The sequence below is a fragment of the Nilaparvata lugens genome, chromosome 10 (assembly GCF_014356525.2).
Source record: "Nilaparvata lugens isolate BPH chromosome 10, ASM1435652v1, whole genome shotgun sequence".
NCBI classification, from domain to species: Eukaryota; Metazoa; Arthropoda; class Insecta; order Hemiptera; family Delphacidae; genus Nilaparvata; species Nilaparvata lugens.
The window spans coordinates 9,590,102-9,603,081 of NC_052513.1; the positions used below are offsets into that span (position 1 = coordinate 9,590,102).

The window sequence follows — 12,980 nt, forward strand, 5'->3', positions numbered from 1 at the left end:
TGAGCTGTAATAATGATAATTTATTATATAGTACTTCAGAATTCCTTCTTAGAGTATTTTGAAATTAGCTTTGTGATATTAAATCTAGAGCTTGTAATATTTTTGTACTCAGTTCACTGCTACTTTGAGCAATAGAATGTCAACTCAGTGTTATTGGGGGATGAACTCACCACAAATGTAGTTGGTTGGACAGCATTGACCTTCAGGTGGAGGGACAGGCTCACAGTCCTTTCCTTCCATTGGATTTCCACAGTTCTGGACGGCACAGACGATTTCGCCTCGCATGCAGTAGCATTTCTCACATGAGTTCATAGTGGATCGTTCGTTGGGCACTATCAACTCTCCATCATTGTACAGCACTCCTCCATACTCACATTGTTGTGGGGTTTCAGCTGTTGTCGTGATGATAAGACCGCTACTGGCTTCTGTCGTTGTAGCCTGTCGGTCATAATCTGTTGGCGTGAAAATCAAATTCAATTCACTATAATATTAATTGATTTGATACACTTATTCAAACATTTATGAGTTCACTTATATAGTGGAAGAATCGTACACATGCGAGTACGTAGAGAAGCTCTTTTGCATAGACTTTGTAGGAAGATACATGGGTTGATGCTGGAGAAGATTACATCTATAACATAATCAAGTTAAAATCATTGTCTATTTGTATTGTATACTCTTGTAATTAATATTGTACAAATATGTATTTGTAATTTTGGCAATAAATTCAATTCAATTCAATTCAAAAAAAAAGAAAATAATCAGCTTATATACGTACGGGATAGGAATTAACGAATGACGCATCATCACGTTTGAACTACAAATCTGATTGACTTCAAATTTTGCATAAAGGCTCTTTATTTACCGAGGATGGTTATAGGCCTATTTTGAATTCTACAAAATCTCAGTAGGTCAAGCTTTCAGTTTATCAAGTTTTGAATTGAACTCTTGCGGAGTACGGGTTACCTTCTAGTCTCCAATAAAAGCTTTGATTGAAGAGCATATTGTGAGTCCAAATTTATATTACACAGGACATTTTAAATTTTGGTTGATTAGAGAAGTAAGAGATTATTACTCTTCAAATTTCATTCATGAATTGAAAAATATTTTTTCTGGAAATAATAATTATTCCAGTATACTATCAGTATAATATGTTGTTGAAAAGTCAATATTTTCCAATGAATGAAGCAAACTCTGACACAAATGTTTCAAATTTCCAACTATAATTATTATAGGCTTGCTGACAATATTGTAAGTAGCTCCCTGATAGAATGAATAACGATGTATACGAATCGGAATATCAGTTAAGATGCCCAACCGGCGCTTATCCATGGGAAAATATTGCGTACTATGGATAACGATTAGTTTTGTGCTTGTTTGAATGATTGAAAAGGGATTACTTCTCTTTTGAACATGAGTACTCACCACAATCGTATCTGACAGGACAGCAGACTCCTTTCTGGTAAACTGCCCTGCAGCCATCAACATTGAGGGTGCACTCTTGAAGAACGCAAGCTGTTCTATTTCTAATGCAATAGCAGAGTTCACAAGGGTTCTTAGGATCTGGTGGAACCTGCCAAACATAGAATATTCAATTTATTTTCGAAAATCTGTTTGTGATTCTAATCCAAAATAACTTTAGGATTCTCGTTAAATAGCAAATAATTTTCAACAGTATACGTCATCAATATTCACTATGTTACATCTATAAAGTCCAAATTTAGGTACCGTATGTAACAAAATATTACAATATCAACACTATTGATGAATGACAATGATCAGGCACTATTTCCATAGTTGAAACAAATCTCAATCTTTCCAGGATTCTAAGATTTGTATGCTGTTTGAAATCATAGACTCGGTATTCAGAAATTGATTTAATCATTATAACAGTGATGCCTTGAAAATTAATATAAACCTGATTTATGTGCCTCTTTCAAAGATATGAACTCTGTGTTATCTTCGAATTACCATAAATAAATTGTTAGGAAGTGCAATATTACTATTTGTTATAGCATTTATAAAAATTAAATTTACGAAAAAAAAAGAAATTTCAAAATTAATTCCTGATGAAATATCAGAGTATTTGAAATTTTTTACATATCTATAAGGATTTTTAACAACATTAAACTTCCTTGTGGTGGGTACGCGCATAGTGAAGAGGTAGAGGTGAGAGGTCGAAGGGGATAGGGGTACCTCACTGTAAAACAAATACATTTTGAACTATGGAAGAGGTGTACCTCTACCTCTTGACCATTCGAGCGCCGCATAACATGAAATGTACAGTATAATATGTGTTACAGAAGATACCTCCAACCCAAGGATAGTATATAGCTATCTATATCTATATACTATTCTTGCCTCTATCCCACTTCAACAGCTTTCTTCTACCTATGCGCGCGCACCCTTGAAGAGGTGAATTAATGCTCTGAAATGGCTCCGTAATCTGATATTGAGGAGCTTTTCCAATCAATCTTGTTGAGAAGCGCAAATATAATATGATCTGATAATAATAATAATAATAATTATTATTATTTATTTTTTTATTGTTAATTATTTTGTATTATTTTGTATACTTGTGACGATGACCAATGTTTTTGTAAACCAATGGTAATAAATATATTATTATTATTATTATTATTATTATTAATTAATAATAATTATTATTAATTATTAATTATTATATTAATATTAATTAATAATAATAATAATAATAATATATTTATTACCATTTGGTTTACAAAAAACATTGGTCATCGTCACAAGTATACAAAATAATACAAAATAATTAACAATACAAAAGTCTACACAGCTAAAACACAATTACATCTAAAATTTACTTATTAAACAAGATTACAAACTAAGTATACACAGCCTAAACATACACAATAGTAACAGATTTACATAGACTGTGAAATTTTATAAAATTCAGGTAACTTGTAAAGTCCACTTCTTATTAGGCCTTTCCTAAATCTTTATATTGGGTGGCATCTAGGTCTCTTACCAATGACGGAAGGGCATTATAAAATCTGAGAGATTGGGCCCTGAAACTTCTCAATGATGCGCTGGAAGAGCACAATTCGACACCTATATTACTTGCCCCTCTTGTATTGTATGTATGCCTATCAGAGTTGAGGCTAAATTTATCCAGGTTCTTTTTGACATAACACAGACACTCCAGGACATACATAGAAGGAAGAGTCAGAATTTTATTCTCAATAAACAATGGTCTACAATGACTACGTGGCTCTTCATTGTTTAATATTCTAATGGCTCTCTTCTGTAGCAGGAAAAGTTTACCAGCCAAAGGACTATTTCCCCACAAAATTATACCATAGGCTAGGTGACTGTGGATAATCGCAAAGTAAACTGTCTTCAAGACCTCTATTGTCACACTTCCAGCCAACCTTCTCAACATAAAAAGCCCTCTTAGTACTCTATTATATATATTTCCTATATGGGTATTCCATTTAAGATTAGATTGCAAAAAAACTCCGAGGAACTGGGTAGATTCAATGTTTGGGCTGTTGGCTAGACTGAAACTTATAGTAGTGGTTTTTTTATCATTAAATGATTTTAGATTCATTCTGATTTAATCGTTCTGATTCGATTTTAGATTTATTAGATATAGAAGTTTGATACTTGAAGTTTCAAGTGAATTATATTTTGATAATAAATAAATTCGTATGGCTTTTTGTTGGTGGGGAGTTCCCTTTCGGGAATGTTCCACCGCCTGAATATATAATTTAAGCCGTCAATGGGCCTCACGACTGTCATACTTCAGCCGGGACCGACAGTTTAACGTGCCCATCCGATAACACGGGAGTGATCTGGTTAAAAAACTTATTTGATAAATGCAATTATATAGCTGTGTTTGGACATCATCATGAGAGCACTGCACTGAATGATCCACGCTATAATCACCTGTGCTCCATCAGGGAAGAATGCACCATTGAACTCGCAGCCAAAACTGTTGGGATGAGCGACTGCTGTAGTTGGAGGTGCCACTGTAGTAGAGCTGGCTTGCAACTGTAGTTGAACTGGCACTGCAACACAATTTATAACAAAATCACTTACAAATTAAATGATCTTATTTATCTCTGTGAAAATTGTAGACTAATGATATTGATAAATTTAAACAATGAAATCGAAGAAGACGAAGGAGCATTACGATTAATTCTTCCATATTCCATGTTTTCACACTAAGATTCTTCTAAATTAAAATAGAACCTGCACATAGACGGCTTTTAACCTCTGTTTTTTATAGCTCATTTGGGAGAGCACGTCTAATCAATATTTTAGGTCGCTATTATGTTATGTTCTGCTGCTCCATTCGCATGCATGCACATTATAAACCTCTGTTTTAGTACAGAGTTGATTTTTCCTTTTCAAAGAACCTGCACATAGACGGCTTTTAACCTCTGTTTTTTATAGCTCATTTGGGAGAGCACGTCTAATCAATATTTTAGGTCGCTATTATGTTATGTTCTGCTGCTCCATTCGCATGCATGCCCATTATAAACCTCTGTTTTAGTACAGAGTTGATTTTTCCTTTTCAAAGTTCATTTTAGACCATATAATAGTGACTGACACTAGTTATAACAAACTGAGCAGGGATATTCACCAACAAAGGTATATGAATAATAAAAGAATTGTTACATAGAATATGATGAGTACAGTACATGTCAGTCGGAAAGATCAATCAAACCATCAAATAGACGTGAAGGTCTTTGCATGCAGTATTGATTTTCGTGCATTGATTATGGTGTATTTTTGTAAAACAGTGTAGCTGTGCTAGATTACATTTCATCATCCTATAATGAGAATTAATACAATTAGTATTATCAACAAATTTCATATTTATTCGGTTAAAAAGTTGTCTTAAGTATTGTTTTATTATTCTTATTTGCTATCTTTTTTTTAGTTTTGTGCGCTGTACTGTTGTTGTAAATTGGATGCGAAATAAATAATCTTATCTTATCTATTTAGTAAATTGAAAAGACAGTTACTCTTCTTCTGGATAGGAGATCCAGAACTGGTATTTTATTTACCTTGGTAATTATAACGTATGTCTCAAATTGCAACAACCACTATTATTTTGATTCTTTATCTAATCAAATGTGTCCAGTCCTTAAGTAAATCCTTACATTTCGTCTCCCATAACTTGTAAATAAATCAACATGGCTCAACTCTGATATCTGTTACCACACATTTGCTTCGTCACAGCTTGCAAAACAGAAACAACTCATAAACAAGGCAACTCCAAAACAGATCCACTCGAACAAGTATTTTAGAATTGGAGTTGAGCATGATCATTACTAATCAACCTGTTTTGATGGCAGAAATGTTTTGAGGAGTCCGGTCCTACAAGGTGACGAATAATTGATTCATTCATCCTTTTATACTTCTGCAAATCCTTCTGCAATGGACAGGAGTGATCAACAGAGATTAAGTGCATACTGTTTATCCATATTTTGATAACAATAGTATTTTTATCTAGTACTTAGATATCTAATTTTTATTTGATCTATCATGGTAAGAGTCAATATTATTGATACAAAATATAGAGTGATCGAATTGCATTATTTGAAATTGATTCATCGATATTTTAATTTCCTATATAATGAAATGTACCCGGTCCTATAGTATTTCCCCTTAACTCAAACCCTCACATTTCATCCCCTATAGCTTGTAAGTGATCGAAAAGTCACTCAACACAAATTGTAACACTTTTGAGATGAAACGTGACAATCTGGGTATCACTGGTATCCACTATCCGACAATTTGATTAAACTACGTTGGGCCACCACGTTGGATCTTTCACCACTCACTCTCCGACATCCCCAAATCGGATGTTCCAAATCGTACCTGACTGAGTGGCTGACCTTGCGAGGTCGGACTAGTGAATTGTTCACCTGACTTCTGTTCGTCGGACAAGTCAGGTGAACAGTTCCCAAGACCTGTCCGACTCATCTGGCAGCATTCGCTCCACCTACAACAACCCCATTCACGGTCCAACGTCGAATTAATGGACCTCAAGTTGGACAAAATATCGGTTAGTGAATGGCCCGCTTTAGGTTTTTTGTTCAGCCTATTTGATTATAACGCACAATTATCAATTAATAGTATCTGAAAAAGCTTTGGTGACTGACCTTGCGGACAGGTGATGACGGGACAACATTGGTCCGACCTCTTTTCGACTGTGCAGTCCTGTCCGACGTCCTTGGTGTAGGGACACACGCGCAGGTAGCACATCAGCATCCTGTTCTGGCATGTGCAGTTCAAACATGGCTCCTGTGTGATTATGCGATCACCCTCCTGGTATTGCTGGTAGTTGTAATAGCAGCTGGTCGAATTCGCTGTCATCGCAAAACAAAACATTTTATTCATTATTTTCATTTTATTTTTAGCCTACATTTTTATAATTTTAATTATAACAATTTATCAAAGGCTGGAAGGAACTAGCCTGTTTTTGTTAAAGAACCAATTGGATAATATTGTAAGAACCTAATTTGAGTTGAAAATGATAATTATTGAAGGAAATTCATCTGGTCATTACGATGAACTCTTCACTCAGAAGCTACAGTTTCTCACTGAGTAGTGTGATGACTACTTTCAATCGTTCAATTGTTAACTCATGAGCTGATGAATGTTATTCTCCAAAACTCTTAAAATGTATGTAAATAATGCTACTAGAATTAGAATTATTTTCATTTATTAAATAGCATTATAGTACATTTTTTGAATTTAATGTGAAGTAATTATTAGAAATTAATGAAGTAGATTGGAAACACGAAGTAAAACTACTAGTTTTGATGTTTCACATCATTATATTGTTTTATAATATATTTTATTAATTCTCCAAAACTCATATTTTTGTATGCATTTTTGTATGTGGGAAAGTGAGATCGCATATATAATGATTATAAATTGAAGCATGGTAATCTAGTTAGTTTTCGAAATAATATGAACTTATTTAATATTATTTGAGTGCTTAAATGATAGCTTCAAAAAATAAATAAACTTATTATCTTTTTTTAATAGTACGCTTAGTGGGGAGGAGCATTACTTACTTCCGCCATAATATTCAGTTATTTGAGAGTCTTGTGGGTTCGATAAAGCGGTTGAGTCCTCTTCATCGACTGGAGCTGCAACAGACAAAGAAAAACAATTCATCAGTTATTGAAGTGATAAAACTGATCTTAACCGATTCATTGAAATATTATCAACTTACCTCTTGACTCCCTCAGTTTCATCAGAGATGAACGAATATCATATATATGTATTTGTTCCTCTATGGTTTCATTGAGTTCTTCAAATTTTGAATCATATAACATCATTGATATACAGTCTATAGGCTACTATGAATAAGTTTCTCCATGTTGCAAAGAATCATTGACGGTGGAGGAATTATATTCCACTATCCAGTATTTGATTTAATAATGCAGAGTTGTGCAGAAGTATAAGCACGTTTTTTTATAATTTGTTTTACTTTTCCACAATGCATCACAGATCATAACATCAACTCGTCATAGTCATAATCATTATTCTTATACATACTAAACCAGGACCTCCTTCATACAGAAAAAGAGCCTACAAAAAAATGGCCGCCGTAGTTAGTGACCGGTTTTAATATTTCGAACAGAAACTAGACGAACTGTGATTTGGGGAAACTGACTGACAAACTTAAACCTCTACAAAAAGCTGATTAGTGATTTTCTTTTAGTAGATAGTAGTCTAGTCTACCAAGAAGGGCGGTCATTATTTTTCTAGACTTAGTTTCGGTATGTAGGATCTCCTAACTAAAATCTACGAATGATCAATCATGCTTAACATAAAATTAGTGAAGAATAAGTTGTTTGGAATAAAGTGAACTTGCTTTAGTTCAACTTTATTCAACTCTCAACTAGTGCAATTATGCAATGTGAAAAAAATCTTATTTGAATACATTTTAGTGAGGAATTTGATGTCCTTGTTGCCTGCGTATCGATTTCATACATGAAGTTATTTAAACTGCGTCAATTATTATTAGTAGAGGTTGCAAAAACTTCAGTCGCAACATTTGAGTTGGTTAGTCGAATGTGCATTATGCCACTCTATTGACTGCGCATGAGCAGCGAGCACTTTTTGTCATCTAATGAGTCTCATCATTCAACTCAAATCCGCGCCAACTGAATGAAACATCCATTAGGACGATGTGGATGATAATAGATTTCTAAACATCATTCATTCAATCTAACCTTCCCATCATTTTGTTCCTCTTCTTTTTCTTTTGTCTTGTGACTTTTGCTTCCTTTTCCTCAGCTTTAAAAGCTGCGGCACTAAAAACCGATTACACCCAACGCACAAGTCACTGATTGCACGGACTCGGGTAATTTTATAGTTCTAGTTTGAATGGCACCTTGCATAGCACTGGAAGGTCACACACCTTCAACGCAACGCCACGCTTTTTTCACACATCTGTTTCCTTTGATTTTATGTGAGTCATCAATTATCGTTGCAGGAGGGCAAACCATTTGTAACGATTTATAACGAAAGTACATTATGAGGGTTTTTAAGGACATGATTGTAATAAAATTCAAAATAAGATTTTTCAGGAAAAATGAGATGACTTCTGAACCTTTGGACATCAGTTTCGTCATCAAAAAACGTAAATGTATCTAGTGGAGCTAAACAACCCATTATATCGTCTGTGAGCACTGTGACAATTCTAATAGTAAAGTCAATTTAAAACGAACCTAGGAGCTTCCTATGAGAAGAGAATTTTTATGTAATAAATTTCATCGATATACACAGAGAAGGTGAACGATAATATTGCTGCCTGAAATTTGTGTATTTTTCAAATTGAATGATGTGAACAGAACTTTTTTGAAGATTCTTAATAAAGACCCAGACGTGACTGGAACCACCTACAATCCTCTAAAAAATGAACTTTTCCAATCTTGATTGTTGCAACGGCATAAGAGATAAAATTTCTTCTCGGGTCACACTAAATAAAATTATTTATGATTAGCCGACCCTCACGGATGTCAGATTTAGCAAGGATTTGATGACCACTGATTGAAAAATATTTCGAAATAACAGTATTTTAATCAATTCTTGAGATCTTTTTTAGAATTCCACTACCATTTAACCATCAAGAATGAAGCTGGGGCTGAGTAATAAATTATTCAAAGTAAGTAAGGAAGAAGATTTGAAGTAGCAGTTTTATGAGGGACATAAGTCATCGAATTTTCATTAAGCTGGCTGGCTTCTTACTGCCGGAAAACGGTTGATTGAGATGAAGGAATTCAAGTAGTAAGTTGTTGAGAAAGGCCAACGTCTGGTGGCTAAATTGAAAAGGGAACTAACTGAATAGGGGATTTTCGCCATTCGTAACAGCACAACTCTCTAGCGGAGCTTAATTTTGCACGTTTCTGATGCAAACGCACGCGTAGACGTACGCATGTAGAAGCGCGCTCACTAAAGAAAAACTGAAAAGTTATTTACTCCGTGAATAGAGAGGCTAGGATCGTTGGCCTCTGTTTCCTGTACTTCCATAAATTATATTTCTCGGTTGCAGTGTTCTGTGTCGTCCTGCGATTTGCGAAATGTCAGCTAACAAAAAAGTATGGCTGCTCATCTGAATTTCCGCTATTAATCTGAAAAATCTTGTGTAGCCCGTTATGACGACAAGAAGAAAACGACCTGGAAGCGCCCTCTTAAAAAACAGACCCATCCTGTTAGCAGGATCAGTTTGTCTCACGAATAATGACCTCGACTGAACAGATTGCAGAAAAACTTGAAAATAGCCTCATGCGGAATAATTAAATCGCACTCAACTGTCAATCTCATCACCAGAGAACGGGAATGTATTGAATTTAGTAGAAATTTAAAGCATGTTATATTATCATCCACTGAACCTTATCAAATAATAACTGTTGAAAGAACAATGTGGAAAATACAATTCAAAGGGAGTTAATATCAACGCATTAAATCATTACTTTATAGCCTTAACTTATTATCTGTGACTCCAGCTGCGTATTATCGCCCAAAGCTCCAGGAAATCTTTAAATTGGATTTTTGGTTCCTTCTTTTCCTCAAGCACAAGGATGGAGGATTAAACATTCACCAGCTCCAGATCATAATATTATTGATGCTCAATTTCCGAACCTTTCATCCTAATAAGAATTCGCCGCTATTCTGAAAGCTCAAAATTGATCTTGTTACTTCTTATTCCCGCTTCGTCTTACTGTATTTATCAATTGAATTGTTTGAAAGGCATTCATTACAAGTTAGAAATAAGAAGTTTCACCTTACTGTTCATATACCTTTCATTTGCAGGACTTACACAGGAGCTACATCCATAGACACTAGAAACTGTTAATATAACCGGTTGTGAAGGATTACCATATAGGTCAGTATTGGGCCAAGCAGATGCAAAGATATTATGTTTGGCGAGGTTCATCTCAAGTGCATGAATGTGAATGGAATACAGTCAATAAGATTTAGACTTTAAATTCTACAGCTTCGTTCATTGGATGCATAGTTTTCCCTAAATTGAAATATCTAATTCAAGTATTTTGAGAATATTTTCAGTATAATTATCACAGTGAATTGGTCAGTAGTATAGGTGCTCAGTATACCCTATTAGATGACACTGTATTGGAATAATTAATAACTTAGGTCATTTTTCTTACCTGTTACGTACCAATCGGCCTAGATCCGATGAGAAAAAATTCTTCGATACTCATCATATCAGTACAAACAGCAAGTGAAGTTACTAATAAATAAGCAAACGTTGCATTAACTGTGTTAGTTTCATGTTCTACAGTATTATCATTTACTGTATTATTGAATTGATGTTATCTTTATGATCTGAAGATTACATTCATTAGTGGTCATCCCAATACAATACCGTGTGTCCATCGTAATGATTTTACTTTTGGAGAAGTTACATCTCTTATTTGCTCTTATACAAATAAATCTGTTGGAAACAGCACAAGCTTTCCAGCAATGAGAACTATTTCCTTATTTAATTAGTTCGAAATAAAGTAGTGCATTCATTCCCATACGATTTTGTCATTCTCATTGTTCAATTTAATGCCATGTCTTTCATCATTATAAGGATGCTTCAAACAACGGCATTTTCAAAATTTACTGTTCCTTTTTCGCCATTCTATAGAATAGTGGGAATTTTCTTTGGTGACTAACGGTCTGAGTAAATGTGCTAAATTTGAACCTTGGATTCTCATCGACCTAGTGTCGTTGTCATATGAAAATTGCAGGAAGGAGCTTCTTATTGTCAGGGATTCAAAGCATTGTCCACAAGTTAACGGAGAGCTGTTTGTTATGAATCAAAATCAGAAATGATAATCATGTTAAAGTCAAGTCACTTGGCTTGTAGGCGCCTAGATCAACTCAATTTGAGTGTGAGGAGTACATAAGGAATTTCTTCAACTAGATCTAGCTTATATGTTTATAGGTATTATGATAATATTCATGTTGGAGGGGACATTGAACGTAGCTAATGAACGAGAATAGGTTTGATAGGCATTCTCACACTTTATGGGATTGAGAATTAAATAAGTGAGTATTTGTCAAGTCAATACATACTACACTGATAATGTGAATTATGAAGAGTATTTTCGCTGTAAAAAGAACTACAAAATCAAATAATTGAGTTTTTCGATCAAATCTAATTTTCATACAAGTTTCAAAAGACAAATTTGGCTGAAAAGATGAAAAAATCTATTCTAGTTATTCAAGAAACCCAGCCGAAACTGCCACAATTCAATCCCGATCCTGTCTCACGTTTCCAAGCTAAGTATTGAAATTTTTCCTTCAGTTATGACGGCTCACTCACACAATATTCTCTAGGCATTGTATTAAGATTTTCTCTCCAGCTATGACGTCTCACTCACACAACACTCTTTATTTACTTCTCTCATCGTCTTATTTTCATATGATGTATAGAGAAGCTTGTTGGTGGTCAAGTTATGGGACTATTAGCCATGGCATAAGAAGTGAGTTTGCACCAAGAGCTAGTACAGCAATGGGTCGCACTGACCGATAGAGATCAATGACCCCGTGAACGTCTCATGACCAGTCGTGGTTGATTGATGGGAAAGAGAGAGAGAGCGAACTATTGGTGAAGGGTGAAGACGTCAAAGTACAACATAAATGCAATGCAGCAATCGGTACGGTATCGTTGCCTAATTCGAAATTCAATGCCATTACCAAACTGAGCACTTGACTTTCTCCCGCTCACCCTCAATCACTCTCACACCCTCTCTCTCTTTCTCTCTATGTGACCTAGACAAGAGGCCAGAAATTGAGTCAAGTGTGCATTGGCAGTAGTTGTCTCGTCTGCGCTAGATGGATATCTTCCGTCCCAGGCCCTTCAGCTTTAGGTCCTCATCAACTGCCAAATTTTAGTCTCATGATAACCTCACATATCACCAACTTTCGTCAATCGTATATATGTATAGTATTGTATATGGAGTTTGACCAACCTATTGCATATATGTAGCTGTTCGTTTTACGATGTATGAATTCATTGGGATAGGTCAATTTATCGATTATAAGGTGAACAGATTTCTTTTTGATTATTTTTGGATAATCTTCTTCTGCAGTGATACACTTATGTCTAGAAATTGAATTTTATATTCTATTTGGAAACTACGATTTATCTTTTAGCGCAATTCCAACTTACTGTAACATTTTTCAGGATTTTAGATGTTTCTGGAATTATTTTTCTTTTCTGAACTTTTTTCTACATCATTCCAACCTCACTACCACCGAGCATCCTGTAACCCATTCACTGCCTATTATAAACGATTCTTCAAATAAATTTTTGAACTGACCCTGTTCATCAATTTAAGAACTACAATGAATGTAGGTGGAACTGAAGATCAAGTTGTTGTATTGAGTCTTCCTTTTCAATTTAGAAAATTTGTAGATCCTGGAGTAAAAGAACATTAAGTTTTGAATTAAAATAA

General features: G+C 34.6%; 1 protein-coding gene across 3 annotated transcripts in view; it reads right to left on the minus strand.

Annotated features, from left to right (window-relative positions):
* The window catches only part of LOC111061824 (titin homolog), a 111,080-nt gene that overhangs the window by 10,985 nt on the left and 87,115 nt on the right, over positions 1 to 12,980 (minus strand). For all 3 annotated transcript variants that reach the window (XM_039436244.1, XM_039436243.1, XM_039436245.1), the window contains 5 exons: positions 7,074 to 7,148; positions 6,153 to 6,359; positions 3,925 to 4,046; positions 1,426 to 1,573; positions 171 to 452 (listed from right to left, as the gene is read on the minus strand). In XM_039436244.1, the coding sequence (XP_039292178.1) occupies positions 171 to 452; positions 1,426 to 1,573; positions 3,925 to 4,046; positions 6,153 to 6,359; positions 7,074 to 7,148 (834 nt within the window). The remainder of the gene's footprint in view (positions 1 to 170; positions 453 to 1,425; positions 1,574 to 3,924; positions 4,047 to 6,152; positions 6,360 to 7,073; positions 7,149 to 12,980) is intronic.